Source organism: Pogoniulus pusillus, chromosome 14, assembly GCF_015220805.1.
Source record: "Pogoniulus pusillus isolate bPogPus1 chromosome 14, bPogPus1.pri, whole genome shotgun sequence".
NCBI lineage: Eukaryota > Metazoa > Chordata > Aves > Piciformes > Lybiidae > Pogoniulus > Pogoniulus pusillus.
The window spans coordinates 9,823,105-9,842,737 of NC_087277.1; the positions used below are offsets into that span (position 1 = coordinate 9,823,105).

Below are 19,633 nucleotides of genomic sequence, written 5' to 3' on the forward strand. Positions count from 1 at the left end.
TAAAGCATTTTAACAGTGTTAAAAAATTTGCTGAGGTTGCTGCTTGAAGGAAGGAACTTGGAGAGAAAAGCAGGGCAGCTCCTCCACTAAGGATTTTCTGCTGCCAGGAACACACTGAGAGCTCGTTCACCCTGTCCACAGGAGGACTTCTACATGGTCTCAGGAAACATACTGGATAAATAAATCAGGGTTTGTTTCTGTGTTTGCCCTCTGCAAATCTCACTCCCTGGTTTCATTCCTCTGTGCTCCCCAGGATTGCACTTCACATGCCAGCACTAGGGAAGGGCATCCCAAGGTTCATGGCTATGAAAATGGAGTTTTATAAACATCTTAATCCAATGCAGGTTAAGCTCAAGACTGGATTTTGCTTGGGCAGGAGTTAGAAAGCTGCACAGAGTGGGGACATTGTGGAAGGGGACAAAAGCTCCCTCCCTTTCCGAGCCAGTGGTTAGATGGCTCAGATTATTCTTCTGACTGTATAAGCTATGGAAAAGTGATTTCTGCCATCCTGCACTACATGTTGAGGATGGGCTAGAAAAAAACCTGAACTCCAGAAGTGTCTGCTGTCTCTGGATGAAGTGCAACCATTCCCATAGCAAAAAGCTATTTTCCTCATGCATTATCTCTCTGAGCATCTGGAAGGATTTTGCTGGAAGAAGAAACTGACGTTTAAACAATGCAGAGAAACTCCAAGGAGATTCAGTAGTTAGTAAGGTCACTTGTACTGTCTTGCTCATGCTCCAAATTGCTTTTGTCTTTTTTTGGCCAGTTTTCCTTTAAGTTAGACTAAAATATGCACTAATTAGATATCTGAGAGAAAATTATGCAGTGCAAGAAGTGATCATGAAACCTCTGTGATGACGAGATGGCTTAGATGGAAAAGAAAGGGCTGAAAGGGTTTTCTTTTGGAAAGTTAACAAGCTGGAAGCTGCCATGGATAAATTGTGATGAAAGGAGAGCACATTTGTGAATCTTTTTCAGAGTCTGAACATTAACTCAGAACATCCTATACATTTCATTTTCATACATTTCTGAGTATGAACATGAACTCATCCTGTGGATGCGTGGCACTGGTAATGGGAAATGAACTTACAGATTTCTGGGCAAATCCAACACAGTCTGAGTATGGTCACATGCTGTGATATAGTTGGTTTGTCACTCATTTGTTGTTTTTATCAGTGAAACCTCAATTAATTGCAGTGTAGTGGTTATGGGTGTTACCTGACCACCCCACATAAGGATTCACCCAGACTAAACTTGGCCATCTGGAAGGTAAAGCACACAAGGATTCACCCAGACTAAACTCACACAGCTGGAAGGTAAGGAATGAAGCTTAACATATATGCAGCTTAGCACAATTTACAAGCATATAGACACAACATATTACAGCTATTTACATCTACATACAGTAATATACAAGTTACAAGCAATACAGAAATACAAGCCTCCTCCCAGCAGTCAGCGTGCTCAGAAGGGGCTCCTAACCACTCCTCCACCTTCTTTCCACCCTTTCCCTTTTCTCAGCATCTCTTACGTGCATGGTGAGCTGGAAAGATCAGCAAGTGGTGTTAGAAGCAGAATGATCAGTTGGCAATGTGCAGGGTCAGGCAGAAGAGTTAATATGGCAATAACTGGGCAGAGACTGTTCTTATCTATGTTTGTGCCCTGTTGACATAATTCCCAGCAGAACAAATGGGTAATATAGACATTGTTATATTTTCTTTTCACAGCCAACAATCTAATTTCTCTCATTAAAATATTCCAATTAGCCTGAAACCAACATGTGCAGTTGTAAACCAGGGCCCACACTGTCATTCTACCTATGCAGAAGAGAAAAATTCCTTCCTTCAGATGTTTGTTACAGTCTCCATGTGGAAGGAGCTGGGAGACTCAGTCCTCTTTGAACTAAGCAGTGTTCTTGACAAGGGTGATTTTTTTTTTTTATTGTGAGGCAGTGATAACTTCACTTTCCTGAAAGCAGAAAAGATTCTCTCTGGCAAATTCTGTGTGTAATAGATGCTGCCCTGACATCTCGGTGAGGAGCTCTGTGCTCTTCTTTCCCATGACAGTACTTTACAAGTGCCTTGTGCTTGCTGCCTTATTGATGCTTTTGAGGGATACTTCTCTTTGTGGCCATTGCTGCCCTTGGCCAAGGTAACCAATGGGGCCAGAGGTGCAGAAGAGCTCAGGGGCACTCTGATGCCTTTCTGTTTCTGAACCTAAAGAGGACTAAAAAGATGAAATTGAAGTTTGGTTTGCTTCAAAGATGGACTTTGCTCTTGGTGCCTATGGAATTCTCTCAAGTGTGGCCACTTATCTTTCTATCACTCTACTTCTGCAGGTCTGTATTTTAAGGTATTTTGCTGTTAAGTAAACATAAAATCATGGAAGACCACCCAGTTTCCACATCAGGCTTTACTAATGGCCTTTCTCTTCAGTTGTCCTCTGGCTCCTGCTTTGCTTGAGATATTTTTTGCCTTGCTACTACATTTTCATCCATACTGGTCGGGTTCTGGCATTCTTTTCAACACGACAGCTTGCACTTTCTGCACTTGTGTCCAGCATTACTACTGCTCCTCCTGGGTCTGGCCAGTAAACCTAATTTGCTTTTTCTGAATACAACTTTTAAATGTTATCAGCTTTCCACTGCAGTTTGCAGTGGCCTTTCCTCCGCTGATAAATGCACCCCAAGCTTGCAGGTGATTTCAGATGTTTGAACACTGGTGGATATCAGGCTTGCTCAACTAGCAGATGCCTGCTTGCTTGGAATAGCTGGGATGAAAACTGTTGCCATTATACTAACTCATTTGTGTTCCACTCTCACCATCCTGTCTGTCGATAGATATAAACCCACAAAATTCTCGAGCTACAGCTGAGTTGAATGCAAGGAATAAGGAGGCCCTAATGAGGCTACAGAAGCATTGTAGCCAGGCATGATCTGAAAAATGACCTCACCAAGCTTTAAGTGGGTTAATTAGTTCTAACCTGGATCAATTCCCTAGTCCAATACAGGAAGAAGTGAGAGGGAGAAAAGCCACATGCAGTGGTTACCTGGGCTTGATGTGATACTGTGGTGGTTTGGATGTTACCCAACCCTGCCCCTCACTTTGGAAGTCACCCGGACTAGACTCAGCCAGCTCTGGAAATTTGAGTGAAGCTTTATATTTACAGCTTAGCACAATATACAAGCAGATATTTACAGTATATACAGTTATATACAGAAATATACAAGGTAAAAGGTAATACAGAAACACAACTCCCCTCCCAGAAACCTGGGTCCCCAGGAGGGGCTCCCAAACACCATTCCACCTTCTCCCACCCCTCAGTCTTACCCCAGATGTTGCCTGGGGTTTTAGGAAGCAGGTGGATTAATCAGAGAGATGGAGGGTGAGGTTAGAGAGAAAAATGCAGCCCAGAGCTCAGGCAGTGCCTGAACTACCTTATCTATGTTTATACTCTTATATCTCTCAGCAAGCCTGTGAGTGAAGTAGACAACACCACTGTTTCATTTTCACAGCCTGTGATCTCATCCTTCTCACCAAAACATTCTAGCCTGCTTCAAACTAGCACAGATACAATGAACATTCTCACCAAGTAAGTTTCTATATAGACACTTTTATATTTATCTTAATTCACTGGAAAACTACTCTTATTCTGAAACCTGGAATTCGCGAGAAGAGGTTTTTTTTTCCTCTGGACTTATCACAGGCATTAAGAATTACATGTGTGTGAGGTCAGTAGATTTGAAACTTATCTCACATTTCATTTCTTTGCCTCTTGCTGTCTTGGTTTGAAAAGAAGTTTGGGCTTTCCTCCTATGCATTTAGCTATACAAGGCCAAGTTTTACAAGTAAATAAAATTAGATGAAACAGAAAAGCAGAGCTTTCTCTCGTTTGCTTTCAGTAAAAGGAAAATCATAGAATCATAGAATCAACCAGGTTGCAAGAGACCTCCAAGATCATCCAGGCCAACCTAGCACCCAGCCCTATCCAGTCAACCAGACCATGGCACTAAGTGCCTCATCCAGGCTTTTCTTGAAGATCTCAAGGGACGGTGCCTCCACCACCTCCCTGGGCAGCCCATTCCACTGCCAATCACTCTCTCTGCCAACAGCTTCCTCCTAACATCCAGCCTAGACCTCCCCTGGCACAACTTGAGACTGTGTCCCCTTGTTCTGTTGCTGGTTGCCTGGGAGAAGAGGCCACCCCCCACCTGGCTACAATGTCCCTTCAGGTAGTTGTAGACAGCATATATTATCTTATATAATATAACCTTCTAATTTGGAAACCAGAACTCCCTCTTAACAGCTCCTTGAGTTAAATTAGTGTCCAGCATAGAAAAGAGCTTGAAGATACTACACTGATCACTCCTCTTTGCTTTTTCAGAAAGGGGCTGTTTGCTGGCATGAAGCTGAAGAAGAAAAAGAAAGGCGAGAAAGGGTTGACTATTACAAACAAAGACGCACTGGGTAAGGCCTCATAAATCAATATTGTAACTGAGAAGAGCAGCTGGGGGGTTGTATTACACCTAATCTCATGTGAACTCATTTGATTTGTGTCTTAGGGCTCAGTATTGGTAAAACGGGCAGGAAACTCCTTATCACTCCTAAGTTAGCAAAGAGATAACTATTGTAGTTTGCTTCAGTGTTCATGTGGATGCTCACATCTCTGTTTAATTCCAGTTGTTGTGTTTGAAGCAATAGTTTGGGATCCTTATGTTGCACCTTCGTCTATTTCATTGGTGTCTTTGCTGATGAAGAGTCTGAACTAGCAAAGATACAGCAAACATCAGTTCTCTCTTGTCTTGGGATTTCGGCTTAGGGGAGCTATTCAGGAAGTGTGCTGTAGGGAAATGTCAGGGAACTGTTTACTTTTTCTGTCACTGGATCCATACAAGGAGTAATTCCTGCTGCTCTGTTATGCAAAACACATGTGTGGTTATTGAAAGGGGAAAGGGCAGAGATTTGGATTTTAACATTTCAGGGAAATGGACCTGTAAAGGGAATAACAACCCAACATTGCAAAGAGTTTACATCTCAACAGAAACAGCATAGAACCCACAGACAATGGTCCAGACAGGGTGTCATGCTAACAACATGCCTGTCCTCCAAGTGGTATCTTCTTTAGCCTCAGAGCAAACAACACAATTACAAGCCCATAATCCAACAGCATGCCCTAGAGTAAATAAGATATGGAGGGTAGTCATGGGAACTTGGTGCTACAGATGCAAAACTACAGAGAGATGCCTTTGCCTCACAGGCTGACCCTCAGCCTACGCCTACAAAGATACAGAGCCAAGGTCACCTTCACTATGTTCTAGAGGGGTTGGACAAGATGCAGAGTGGCAGCTGGAGAGCATGCCTGTTATGTTAAGATCTCTAGTGGAGAACTTTCATGAAGCTGGCTCATGCCTGGCTGCCTTGCAACACAAGCTAAAGTTGTTTCTGTCTGTGCCCATCTGCTGGTTTACTTCTGAGTAGATACTTGTGGGATTCAACCATAAAAAGGAGATTTCAGATCTGCTGAGAGCTATCCAAGTGAGTTTTACTGTACAATGTATGAACCTTCACTACCATCCCCAGTTTCTAAGTGCCCCTCAAGTGACTATTACAACATTTTGTCTAGTTTTGTAATGTGAGCACAGTGCTGCAGAGTACTTGCAGAAAGTGTACTTGGATATGTTTCCTTTCATTTTATGCAAGGTCATCCATAAGGTCACCTGAGCCTCTGGGTGTTGCTAGGCCAGTCAGCTTTACTATTGAAGTACCACTTGACAGCTTTTACACCAGAAATAACTCATGTACACGGCCACTGAACTTTTCTTGCTTATAAATATAACCATGGGACTGATAAATTTAACTACTAGCCTTTCACCTAAAAGACACAACTGCCTTCCCAAGGCAGATATTGAACACAGACGCTATTGACAAGGGGCAGAGATGTTGGCAGGGCTTCTGTCAGACCAGGAGGAGAAATCAGAGCACTGTGGGAAGGGCTTCTCTGACCACATGTAGATTTGTGCATCTGACCTGGTTGCTGAGATTCTGTTTATGGTCAGGAAGAAAAATAAGCACTTTTGGAAGCAGTTTGCCTTGTTGGAGTATAGGTCTCTGCAAGAGATGCAAGAATAACCATCTTCAACTCTTTCTATCCTTCATCTTCCAGTTCATCATCTCTGCAAAGAGGGAAGGTGAAAATTATTTTTACAATGGCTCCTCTTTGGTCACCTGGTGGCGACTGAAGTGGGTCAGGATGCTGTGACAAAGCATGGATGGCAGATTCACTGCTGGAAAGTAACATATTAAAACCCCAACAATTGTCTATCTCTATAGCAAATGAGAGATGGAGCAGTTGGATGTGATTAGTGTGCAGGTACCTGCTGTGAGTGCACAGAGAGCAAAGAAAGCAGCTACAGCCATGATTTATATGGTACATGACTTTGCACAGGATCACATAGATACTGCTCAGTACAGACCACTACTGCATTGGGATACCCAAATAAATGAAATAGTCAGATCATGCTGATCAATTCACTGCTCTGTTGCAAGTTTCCTAGTATAAATTGGAGATGAGTTTACTTTCTTGATTGTTTTTTTTCACCAGCTGATCATGAAGAAAGTGCAAGCCTTCACCATGACACTCCAGGAACACAAGAGGAGGGAGAGGAAGACCAAATGAACAGTGATGTGCTGTCCAAAGCTTTTGGATCCTTAAACCCAAAGAGGAAAAGGTGTTCTTGGCATATCTTACCTAACATCCCCTAAGACACCTTTTCCATCCTTCTCAGGAATGGTATTGTGCTAGGACAATATATCTGCTGACATAAAATCCATTTGCTGACAGCAGTGATGCCTTCATTCCTGCTCTCCCACATGACAAAGTGGGAAATACTTGTCAGGAAAATATTAGCAGGTTAAAGATGATTGTCACCAAATGTTATCCAGTGCAAGGAGAGATTGCAATAGTTGTTGACGATGCCTTAAATGTGCTAATGAACTCTGCTAATGAAAATGAGCTCAAAGGGGACAGCAACAACTATAGCCAAGAGCTTGTGTAGTTGTTTTTTACATACAGGGAAGAATGGAGCCATATTTCATAGAAGAAACAGCAGAAATGATTCCCATGCATGGCAGGTAACTGCACTGGTCTGTGTGATGCAAAACATTTCCCTATGACCAAGCACATGAGAAACATAGGAATGGCCTCTGCTGATGAAATCAAGCCTAACAGCTCACAGCAAAGTTATTTGTCATAAGCAGTGTTTTGTCTGGTGATGTCTTTCCAACATGTGTCCAAGTACTGCTCTTCCCTACAAATGCCCAATGATGTGCTTTGTCATTTAAACAGGGCAAAGCTGGTGACCAGAATTCATGAAGAGGAGATGAAATCCCAGAACTACCAAGTGAGCACCACCACCTCCCCAGCAACCACAGTGTCTCACCAGGGCTCTGTGTGATAATCCAAAACACTAAACCATGCTGTGACAGTGATGGCTTAGCAGCATGAGGGCAATTCTGATCTGCTGTTCCCCCTTGCCCACAGTACTTTGTATTTGATTTCATTGGACCACCCTTACGTGTCTGTGGAATCCACAGGTGGGCTGGACATTAGTTAAGGAGTGCATGTGGTGGTGTTCTTGTACCCCACAGATTGCCATCACCATCATTGAGGCAAGACAACTGGTGGGTGAGAACATCGACCCTGTGGTGATCATTGAAATAGGTGATGAGAAGAAGCAAACGACAGTGAAGGAAGGCACAAATGCTCCTTTCTACAACGAGGTAGGGGCTGCCTTTTCATGAAGGCACTTACTTCAATGGGTGTGGGTCATCTCCAGCACTTGATAGCTCAAAAGGGGATGAAGTAAGTTTGTAGCACCTGTATGCTTGAGTGGGGAAATCTGCCCATGAGCTGCTTGAGTTTCATGCTTGGCCAAGCACCAGCAATAGCTCCTTTGGGTTTATCTCTCTTTGCTTTTTCTCTTGTAAAGATTTGTCCATCCTGTTCCCTACCCCTTCCATGGGATTATGTCCTACAACCACTACTTCTACATTTTATTTCAAATTACTCATTTAGGAGCTATGTCTAACCATCCCAACATCCCTTTTCTACAGTTTCATTGTTCCAGCCTTTTCTTGTCCCAGCTGGTGACAAATGAGTCCAAAACAACTCCTCACACCAACTGGGCCTTTGGGTTTCCTTGTACTTCATGTAACTTTTGACAGTACCCTCTGATGCAGAGTGAGTGCCACAGGCATTCGCAAAGGGCAGTGGTGTGCAGCCATGCAAAGAGGAGAGTAGAACACAGGTCTGGGCCACAGCAGATGCAAACCAGGGAGTAAGACTTTGCTATGTTCACCACCACCTCCCCAGCAACCACAGTGTCTCACCAGGGCTCTGTGTGGTAACCCAAAAAACTAAACCGGGCTGTGACAGTGTTGGCTTAGCAGCACAAGGGCAGTTCTGATCTGCTGTTCCCCTCTTCCCACAGTACTTTGTATTTGATTTCATTGGACCACAGCTGTTCCTGTTTGACAAGATAATCAGCATCTCTGTAAGTACCTAGGAAAGCTTGGCACAGTAAGTAAAGGCCACTGTTGTTTGTCACTTCCACTCTAATTGATTCTTCTTAGTGTAATTAGAAAGAGAAATGTAAGTACCAAGAGTGATGTAAAGCCACATAAAATATAGGAGAGAAAAATCAGGAAAGGCATCTGTCAATGATTTGAAGGGACACAACCCTAAATGAAGATGAAGTGTGCATTTTCAGGGACATTTATTGCTGGTTTGGCAACTGTCAAGATAGAATAACAAAATTAATCTTAGCTAACTCTTGTCAGTATTATCTTAATCCTTCTCATTTTCAAGCTACCACTTGTTTCAAATTATTGAGTTAAAACTTCTGGTTTATCTCAGTGCATCAGATACAATTGTACCTTGTCCTCAGCAGTAGCTTTTGGTCTGTATGGGACAGTGAGTAGCTGGTTACTATTAGCATGGGTGTGGGCTCCAAACATTCAGTGTTGCTTCCACTGCATACTGTAAATAAAATCCCACTAAAGCTATGTCACATCTCAGAACAACCTTGGCGAAAAGGATGCATGCTCTTGGAGTTGGGACATTAGATAATGATTCACAGACTGGAGGGCCAAAATCTGTAGAGCCCTGTAAATTATCCTACCTTAGGATCCTGAGGTTCATTGCACGTTTAACAAAGCTGCTAAAGAATTAAGGAAGCTCTCCATGAGACTCTTGACAGTATTTTACTTATATCTGAAATATCACAAGCTGTGCCCTTTATGTTTCACATTTCTACTGCCAAAAGTCCCACCACTTAGCCAGAGAGATGAGCAGTGAATTTTTGGCCTTGGAAGAGATATTTTTTTCTGGACAAGTGCTTTGTCCATTTCAAACCAGTGCACCAAGAAAGAATCGGTGCTGGTTATACTTGACAGAGGCGGGCAGTGGCCAGGGGCTATGAGAAGTACATCTGTACCTGCTTGGCCAAGTTGTGAATAGAGTGACTTTTCCCAGCTGCAGAAATACAAATGTGCTCATTGACACATGGCCAGATGGACAAACATGTTTTCAATGCTGGTACTAAACTCACAGTTCGAATCCTAAGCTTCGGTTCAAATCCACTACATCACTGGGTGTTCTCAGTTCTCAGGGCAATTCAGCTGCAGCACACAAAGTGATGAGATCTCTTCAGCCAGTGTGAAACCAGTTGTGACCCAAGTGTTTATCATGGAATCAGTCAGGATTGGAAGGGACCACGGGGATCATATAGTTCCAACCCCTCTGCCATGCCCAGGGACACCCTACCCTAGACCAGGATGGCCACAGCCTCATCCAGCCTGGCCTTAAACACCACTAGGGATGGGGCCTCAAACAGCTCCTTGGGCAATCTATTCCAGGCTCTCACCACTCTCATGCTGAACAACTTCCTCCTCACGTCCAGTCTGAATCTCCCCACCTCCAGCTTCGCTCCATTCCCCCTAGTCCTGTCACTAGCTGATATCCTAAAAAGTTGCTCCTCAGCTTTTATGTAGGTCCCCTTCAGATCCTGGAAAGTCACAATAAGGTCACCTAATATTGATTATGATTCTATAAAGCTGGTAGCATAAGTAGTATAACTGCTGCTACTCCAAAGACACAACATTGTCCTCTTTTTGTTTTTGCATGGAGAGGGCGACAGACTGAGATTATCTTACTTTACTCTGTTTATTAAGGGAAAGGGGCAGTAAAATAATAAAGCTCTCACTGAATTGGAGAAGACTATACAGGAAGGTTGTATTTAGAATCATAGAATGTCAGGGGCTGGAAGGGACCTTGAAAGCTCATCCAGTCCAACCTCCCTGCCAGAGCAGGATCGCCTAGACCAGATCACACAGGAACACGTCCAGGTGGGTTTTGAATAGCTCCAGAGAGGGAGACTCCACAACCCCCTTGGGCAGCCTGTTCCAGTGTTCTGCCACTCTCACAGGGAAAGAAATCCTCCTCATGTTTACATGGAACTTCCTGTGCCTCAGCTTCCACCCATTGCCCCTTCTCCTGCCATTGGGCATTTAAAGATGTGCAGGAAAAGATACGGCATGCATGAATCCTCAACACCTAGTACAGATACAGGATACATGAGAATTCATCCCCCCAAGCAAACTAAAACCCACCGGAGGCCCCTACTGCTCATTCTCTCCCATCCCCTGTTGTCTCCCAGTCAGGCCACAGCCTACCTACTTAGCTACCCAGATAAGGATCCCTCTGGAGAGCTGAAAAGGCAGGAAGAGAAGAGAAGAGAATGAATTGACCTTGCTGCTTACTTTAAAAGCATTTTCAGGGTTTATGGCACTGAACAACAACATTATGATACCCAGGGGTGACTAGCTTGTCCCCTGGGATGGATCTTGGTCTCTTAGGAGGTTTCTTAGGAAATCTAGGATAACCTGGAACCCTCAAACCAGCACATGCATCCATCTGATTTCCTGGGACCATGGATAAACCTGTGTGATCCCACTTGGACACAATGGAATCAGTTTCTCAGCTGTCATAACAGTAGGTAAAGAGCTGGTTTCAAACACTTGCAGTATTGGCTGTGCCCGTGTACAGCCAGTACTGGGTGGGGCTGCTTATTAATTAATTGATCTGTTTGGAGTCTTATTCCTTATGCTGACTAGAAAGAGACATAGCAGTGTTCTTTAACTGGCCTTCTTTAACAGGTTATGCACAACAAACTGATCGGGAGTGTGTTGATAGGCTCCTTTAAAGTAGATCTGGGAACAGTGTATAGTCAGCCAGGTAAGTGGTGCGTTTGCTGCCCTTTTGTCTGTTATCATAGGACCACAGGATGTTAGGAGTTGGAAGGAACCCAAAGAGATCGTTGAGTCCAACCTCCCCTGCCAGAGCAGGACAATACTATCTAACACAGATCACAGAGGAACACATCCAGACAGGCCTGGAAAGTCTCCAGAGAAGGAGACTCCATGACCTCGCTAGGGAGCCTGTTCCAGTGCTCTGTGACCCTTACAGTAAAGAAGTTCCCCCTTGTGTTGAGGCAGAACCTCTTTTGCTGCAACTTACACCCATTGCTCCTTGTCCTATCACAGGGAGCAATGAGCAGAGCCTGTCCCCCTGCTCCTGGCAGCCTTCAGATGCTTATAAACATTTATCAAATCTCCTCTCAGTCTTCTCTTCTCCAGATTAAAAAGCCCCAGGTCCCTCAGCCTCTCCTCATAAGCTATGCCCTCCTGTCCCCTAATTATCCTTGTAGCCCTCTGCTGGACCCTCTCCAGCAGATCCCTGTCCCTCTTCAACTGGGGAGCCCAAAACTGAACACAGTATTCAAGATGAGGTCTCACCAGGGCAGAGTAGAGGGGGAGGAGAACCTCCCTTGATCTGCTGGACACACTCCTCCTAATACACCCCAGGATCCCATTGGCCTTCTTGGCCACCAGGGCACATTGCTGTGCCATGGTTAACTTATCCACCAGGACCCCCAGGTCCCTCTCCACGGGGCTGCTTTCCAGCAGATCACCTCCCAGTCTGTACTGGTGGAGTTAATAACCTGTTCTATGAGGTAGGTAAGAAGAGGAGATGGAGGTGTGCTGCTTTTCTGCCTAGATGCTTATGGTTTATGCCAAGAATTAAAACTTTGAAAACTTTCTGAAGGGTTGTTTTCTGATTTGAATGCCAGGGCACCAGACACATTTCTGGAAACCAGTTCAACACTGAAAACACTTCTGCTCATGGATGGGAAGCACTTACTTAGGGTGACTTACTAAGGGAGTCAGAGTGGGCAACAGAACACACTACAAATCCCAACTCGTTCATTATAGAGTGTTTAGAAGTCTGTTGGTTGTGTTGAGGTAGAAGGGATGGAGAGAAGCAGAGTGGGATAGAGCATGGAGGGAATGGTGAGGAGAGCTCAAGATGAGACGAGATGCAGACTATAACAGGATAGAGAAAGGGATGATGAAGAATGTGACCATGGGCCCACTTGACCTGCTATCCTCAGAACTGTCCAGTGCTTTCTAAAATTTGAAACTAATAAAAGATCACCTACCCTTTTTTGGCCAGTTTTCAGAAGCACCCACAAAACTGGTATCTTTCTCTTTGTCATAATTACTCAAGGACCTGGCCCTATTCTCAGCCTTTGCAATGAACCTCTTTAAGCCACTTTCTATAGATGTCCCACCCACTTCAGGAAAATTGCAGTTATTCAGACCACCCCCTCCTTGGGGCTCCTGCAAGAGTCAGTAAAGAGAAATGATCTGACTGAAGGAAGCAGTCTGTGTCTGCATTAGCCTCTGAATTAGGTCCTGTGTTTCTTGCTCCTGGGTGTTTAAGTTTGTTCACCTTACAGGTCATCAGTTTTGTGACAAGTGGGCACTTCTCACTGACCCTGCTGACATCAGGACTGGAGCCAAGGGATACCTGAAGTGTGACATCAGTGTGACTGGGAAAGGTGATGCAATACAAGCTACACAGAAAACAACTGATACTGAGGAGCAGATCGAAAAGTACTGCTTTCTTCTTTCCTAAGTACCTCAAGAGTCCTCTGCCCTCCTTTCAGTCAGGGTTAATAGCAGGACAGCATTGTACACTTGGTTGTTCTTATGTACTCAAAGAGAGTTTTTCATAATCCACTCAACCAAACTGAAGCCTGTGTCTCAGAAGTTACCAGAGTTGATCATGCCCTAGGGCTAAGTGCCAGATTATCCCTGACAGAAGATTCATTGATCTGAAATCAATTAAATATTTTTGAAAAGCAGTGAAGTAAGAAGAAAAAAAATGAAGAAAATCTTTTCCTTCTCATCTATCAGCTCTGTGAGCATGGATGGCTTCTGGGTTTTTTTTAGCTAAAGTGGAAACATTCAAGGCCAGATTGGACAGGGCTCTGAGCAACCTGATGAAGCTAAAGGTGCCCTTGCTCAGCACAGGGGAGGTGGACTAGATGATTTTTAAAGATCTTTTCCAACTCAAAGCATTCTATCATTCCAAGATGAATTAAAATGTGTTAGCATCCTTCCTGCAAAGCCCAGAAATTCTGTGCTGCCAGCATACTTCTAAACTTTACAGGAGCAATGTTTCTGGGCAGTACTGACATACTGGATCAAGGCCATGGAGGGTCATCAAGATGATGGAGGGATGTACATGGTCTACAGGGAAAGGGGTGTGGGGATGGGAGAGGGGTGATTTTTTGAGCCTAAAGAAGAACAAGAGATATCCTACATGAAAAGAGTAGAGGCAGAGTCTTCTCAGAGTAATCATAGAATCAACCAGGTTGGAAGAGACCTCCAAGAAATGTAGTAGAAGGATGTGAGTCTCTGAACTCAGTTAGAACAAAGGAACTTCAGAACAGATACAAGAATTTGGGTTTTTTGCCATAAAGGTGGTCAAAAGTAGCAGGATTCCAGAGAGAGCAGGGAATCTCAATCCTTAGAGATACCTAGAATTTATTGGACAAGATTGTGAGCAACTCATTCTAACCAAACCTGGTTCTATACCACATAGACAGGTTTGCCAAGTAACAATGCATCATTTTCTCAGTCTCACATTAGAAAATGTTTTGGTTTAGATGCTGAAGCAAGTTTACATGCCTTTTTGTGTCTTCTCAGGATGCAAGCTAACTCAAGATGGCAATTTTGTTGGGAAAAGCATAGCTTCATTTTCTGAGTTGTCAGTTTTAAGGAAACAGCTTCCTTTTTCTTTCAGGAACCTCCTGATTCCCAAAGGCTTTCCATCTGAGAGACCATGGGCCAGATTTTATGTGAGAATTTACAAAGCTGAAGGACTCCCAAAAATGAACTCAAGTATCATGGCCAATGTGACCAAAGCATTTATAGGCGACAGTAAGGACCTTGTGGATCCGTATGTGGTGGTCATGTTTGCAGGTCAAATGGTAATTGAGATCCTTTTGATCACAGAAGTAGGTCTTTTTCTGTGTTAGCTATGCTACAGGCTTGTGATTAAGAGGTGGCTTTGGGAATGGAGTGACCTGGGCCCAGGTGGGACTTTGTGGGGGCTCTTAATACCTAGCACGAAGGCTTATGCTTAGAATATGAACCACAGCAATCAATTTTTATACTAGAAAAATAGACTCATTTAAGGTAATTCCATTGGTACTTTCAGCCTGGCATCTGTAATGAATTTAATCTTTTATGAGGAAAACTGCACTGCATTACCACCACCCAGGTATTTCAAAAGCCATTTGAAGATGTGCAATTTACAGCAGAAGGGCCAAAGTCTGGCTTCACAAATCTATTTTGTACATAAGGGCCTTGAAGAATTAGCTTTTATTCCAGGCTATGCTGTGTGCAGGTGTGAAATCTTTAGCCATAATGTGGTCATTTATTAGATATGGAGGGAAAATACACAAGCTAATAGAAAAGCAGAACCACTTTCAAGATAAGGCATTTGTGCTTTAAGAAATGATTGAAGAGATGCTGTTAAGTGCAATTTAAATGATATAATTTGTCATTCTTCAGAGTCTCACCCCTCTATGGATAATCTTTCATTTCAGGGTCGGACAACAGTACAAAAGAACTGTGCAGATCCAGTGTGGCATGAGCAGATTATCTTCAAGGAAATGTTCCCTCCCCTCTGCAGGAGGGTCAAAATCCAGGTCTGGGATGAAGGCAGCATGAATGATGTGGCCTTGGCCACCCACTTCATTGACTTGAAGAAAATATCAAATGAACAAGATGGTGACAAAGGTAAAATGTCTCTTCCAGAATTTGCCCTTAAGGTAAAGTCTACTTGCTTGGAATCTGGGCACTGGCTGATGCTATTTTAGGAATGCCTAGAGCTCAAGAGAACATCCACAGTTTTTGCTAGTTTTCAGAGATCTCCTCTCATCTAATTTGAAGCTATATCATGTTGTGCTCAGTGCATGGTGGTCTGCCACTGCCTTTCTCGTTACAGGGCTGCTATCAAATTTGGTACCTTCTTTGTGACTGTGGCACATCCATTAGGGATGACTGATGTAAGTTTATAGTTCATGTGATTTTCTGTTGGGCAACGAAAGCACAGAGAGCAAACCATGAGCAGAGTAGACTTGTGGTTTTGATCTACCCAGTAAGAGCAAAGTATTTATGCAAAGCTCTGCTGGGTGCTATCACAGCTCAAGGAGGTACCATGGACTAGTGTGTTTATCCTCTCCTATATGAGGTAAAGCTCGCTATCTGGAATCTTTTCAGTCATCTGTGTGCGTAACATGGTCAGTTATCACAGCTCAACAGAGGGACAGTAACTCCTTGAACTGGCCATTCAATGTCAGAGTCCTTTAGCAGAAACTGAAAGATAAATCACATACACTGAGTGGTGACACGGTCTTGGGAACAGTTTAGACAAGATGAGAAAGCCTTTGTTCTCTTCCCACTATGTCACAGCCCTCAGACTATAGAAACAAGCTATTTTTTCAAGAGGTGCAATAGGCATCAGGCCCCAGCACATGCAGTATGAATATCTGAGAAGGCTCCATGCTGGCAAGGTCCCTGGTTGTGTATCAGCAGAGGCTCCTTGGTGCCTAAGGGTTGCCCTGCAAAGCAGTACTCTACATGAGGCACTCCTCGTGCATGTAATTGGGTCCAGGTTTGGCTTTGAGTGTGCAAGAGGCAAGATTTCTTGAAGCAGACATTGAGGAGAGTGTGCTGACACCTAACAGAAATGCCATTAGAGGTGCTTTATCTCTAGGGTTTTTGCCTACCTTTGGGCCTGCCTGGATCAATCTCTATGGCTCACCCAGGAACCACAGCCTCATAGATGACTACCAGGAGCTTAACGAAGGTTTTGGAGAAGGAGTCTCCTTCAGAGGACGTCTCTTCATTGAGATTGCTGTAGAGATACTTTCAGGAGGAGCACGTGAGTCAAAGTTTTCAAGTATTATCAAGGACATCAAATTGCCATCTAAAGATAAAGACTTCAAAGCATCCAAAGGAAAAGACAAAACTGAGAAAGCAGGAGAGGATCGGAAGTCAGCTTCTCCTTCAGATAAGATGAACTCAACTGAAGTGGAAGTCGAGCCATTTGATGTACCTTCAGAGGTTGGTATGATATTAAGCTACTGTTTTACACGTGTTCCTAAAACTCCAGGGGTGGAACTGATGTGTGTATTTGAGTTCAAGACATGTAGTACCATTTTTATGTACTCCCTGCAGCTCCTCCATGCCTCCATAGTCTTAGGAGCCTCTCATAATAATGCAGCACAAATGAAGCATTAATGTGTACTTACAAAAAAACCTCAAGTAGGACCTGGTTCCCATGAAACAAAGTCTCTGCACTAGCTGCATCCATGTGCCACTACTAGAACCCTGTATAATGTAATAACTGCTAAATGACAGAGAGCCAGTGGGGGCAGCCTGTAGTTTCAAAGTCTGATTTTCTGCATTTGAGAAAATTGGGAGTTGCTGATTGAAGTCAGCAGGGAATCACTGATAGAATTTGTACAAGTGCTGAGATGCACAGCTGAGCCTGTTTCACTCTCCTCTAGTCTTGCACCATCAGTGCAGTTTTAAATTGCTAATCTCTTTGTGTGCGGAGCTGCAAATTGTGTGCTCAGTCTTAACATGGTGCTAACTTGTGTCACTTTCCCAACTCTGCTTGCTGTCTTCATAGGAAGATCTGTGCTGTGATGCCTTGAGATGGTTATGCCATTGTGGCAGCGTATGAGGGCTCAGGTGCTGCACCAATACTTGAGCTTCGGTTCTCTGCACCATCACATCACTAGCTGAGAGCAACAGGACACTGGTGCATATGCAAGCTCTGTATTTTGTTACCCAGTAAATAGGAAGAAAAACATTCTCATGACCAATTTTCTTCCCATTTCAGAATGTCATTCATCAAAATTCTGGCTTTTGTAGTGGGAGTCCTACCTCGGTGCTTAAGGCGTTCACGTTCTTTATTAGATCTGATTCTTGGTCTTTTGACTCTGTTTCTACAAGTAAATAAGAGAGGAGAAATTGTTCTTTTGTCTTGAGGCCTAACCTCGACAAGTGCTCTTCCCTGGACCATGTTCTGGTATTGCTGGCTTGAGTGCTGACTGGAGCAGGACAAAGAGTATGTTAGCAGAGATAAGACATGGGTAATTACAAGCCAGTTGTATCGTGCTTTGTATACTCTCTCCATCAGTTCTTCTCTGGAGGCTGTAGTAGAGGTGACATGAGAAGAAATTTATTTCCACATAGGTTTTCCTTTCTATGGAAGAAATTCAGTATTGTGTGTGCTTCAAACTCCACGGTCTTAGGTGCTAGGTAGCTCCAGGTAGAGGAAAAAAAAACCCATGCTCTAACACAAATAACTATTAATAGTAGTAATAAAGATTTGTTTTGGGCTACTGTACCTCAGTTTCAAATACAGAATGAGTAAAAGACAACAACATAATACAAGGAATTTGATATTATTTTGACTTTGACATTCAGCAATATTTCATGCTACAGTAGACAGAATTATTACAACTCTCTTAAAAGAAAAGCAGAAACTGAAGACATTAAAAATAAGGCCAAAAATTCTTAGGGAGCCTCTGAGACAAGAGGTAAATTACCCACCCTCAGAGCATGACTTTATTGACCTCTTCCTGCAGCAAGAAGACATTTAATATTTACAATTTGCTTTGGTTACAATGGGAGATAGATGTGTGTGCCAGAGTCTCTGTGTCTCAACTTGACTAAACATCTTACACTATGGGTACATGCTGAGAATAATCAAGGCACAGCCACTCTGGAGCTGCAATCCATTTGTACTGTTAGCTTTGATACATGATGCTGCTAATCCTTTCACTGAAGACCTGTGCCCTGTGCAGAGGTTTTTCAAAATGAAGAGATCATGAGTCGTGTCAAATGCTGTTTCTGCTTTGTAAAAGTCTCTGAAACAAATATTGATATATATCTGATATTTTATTAGTTGCCTTACTCTGCTGCAAAACAAGGTAGTACTGATCTTGCCTAATGGGCTTCAGTACACTGGTGCTCATGCAATGAAGCTGGTAGGGTTTCCATTGGGAAGATTGTGGCAGACAGGGTGTAAACTTGGGGAGAACTCAAATCAAAAGACATATCTCCTTTGATCTTAGTTATGGTTTGAGGCTAATAGCTTGTTCTGTTAATGACCCAAGAGCATTAGATGTATCAGCACTCTGTCCTTAAGTGAGAGTGTATGCTGGGGACTAGCAGAGGTTTGGTCTCCAGTAGGTTTAAGCAAAGCCTAGCAGAGCCTTAAAACTCCACAAAAGGTTGTTACACTTTTCAGGATGTGCTGAGACATTTTAGTTCCTCTGCTTCCAAATTCTGCTATAGGCTGAAAAGAGGGTTACTGGTTTCTCTGCTGTCATGTCAGCAAGGGTAGAGAGTGGAGGACTACATTGCACTGAGATCCTGACTAACATGTGGATACTGCAAACCATTTTCTCTTGCTGGTGTCACTGGGAGCTGAGTATCAAAGTCTTGACTTCGAGCAAGGTCAGAGTCACAACAGCACAAAGGTACAAGCAGTAGGTTAAAATTGTCCTGAGAGCAATGTTGAGTGATCACCTGCCTGTCTGGATGTGTTACAATAGCACCATTTACTACTGCAATGCAAGGGAAGACTACTGCCACACTCAAGAATAAATGACATATCAGGATGATGATAATTTGTTGATGTTACACTAAAAGTGTGTCCTTAAACTGCCCTTGAACTGTCACAGGTGTATAGTTTGAACGACAGTATCTGAAGATGCTGAAACCATTTAACAATGACTCTCAGTGAGACAGAATATGAAGTAAGGAGTAATTACTCTTGTGTATCAATTGTGATATAGCTGGACAGTATTAAGAACAAAGTCACATAAACTCACCTATTCTCCCAATTACATCAATCTCTCAGAAAAGAGGTATTACTTATTCCTACAAATTGCACCACACTGACCACCTCAATCCAGTACATCTAAGACAGTAACACAGCTGCTAGAGACTTCTAGGAACTCCTCTCTGTTGTAAAAAAGAATAGAAGGTTAAATAAATTTAATGTTTTGCCTCCTCCTTCTCCAAAGATCTATGAAGAGAGATTTGAGGAATTCCTCCTCTTTGGGACATTTTTTGAAGCCACAATGATTGACAGGAAAGTTGGAGACAAGCCAATAACCTTTGAGGTTTCTGTCGGT

General features: G+C 43.3%; 2 protein-coding genes across 4 annotated transcripts in view; one reads left to right on the forward strand and one right to left on the reverse strand.

The window, feature by feature from the left end:
• The window catches only part of LOC135181246 (annexin A13-like), a 261,747-nt gene that overhangs the window by 97,309 nt on the left and 144,805 nt on the right, over positions 1–19,633 (reverse strand). The gene's annotated exons all lie outside the window — the stretch shown is intronic.
• The window catches only part of FER1L6 (fer-1 like family member 6), an 87,777-nt gene that overhangs the window by 23,563 nt on the left and 44,581 nt on the right, over positions 1–19,633 (forward strand). The window contains exons 2-12 of the mRNA XM_064154243.1: positions 4,387–4,469; positions 6,604–6,730; positions 7,348–7,402; positions 7,650–7,781; positions 8,492–8,554; positions 11,217–11,295; positions 12,860–13,016; positions 14,212–14,398; positions 15,020–15,212; positions 16,192–16,541; positions 19,523–19,631. Coding sequence (XP_064010313.1) covers positions 4,406–4,469; positions 6,604–6,730; positions 7,348–7,402; positions 7,650–7,781; positions 8,492–8,554; positions 11,217–11,295; positions 12,860–13,016; positions 14,212–14,398; positions 15,020–15,212; positions 16,192–16,541; positions 19,523–19,631 — 1,516 coding nt within the window. The 5' untranslated portion in view covers positions 4,387–4,405. The remainder of the gene's footprint in view (positions 1–4,386; positions 4,470–6,603; positions 6,731–7,347; positions 7,403–7,649; positions 7,782–8,491; positions 8,555–11,216; positions 11,296–12,859; positions 13,017–14,211; positions 14,399–15,019; positions 15,213–16,191; positions 16,542–19,522; positions 19,632–19,633) is intronic.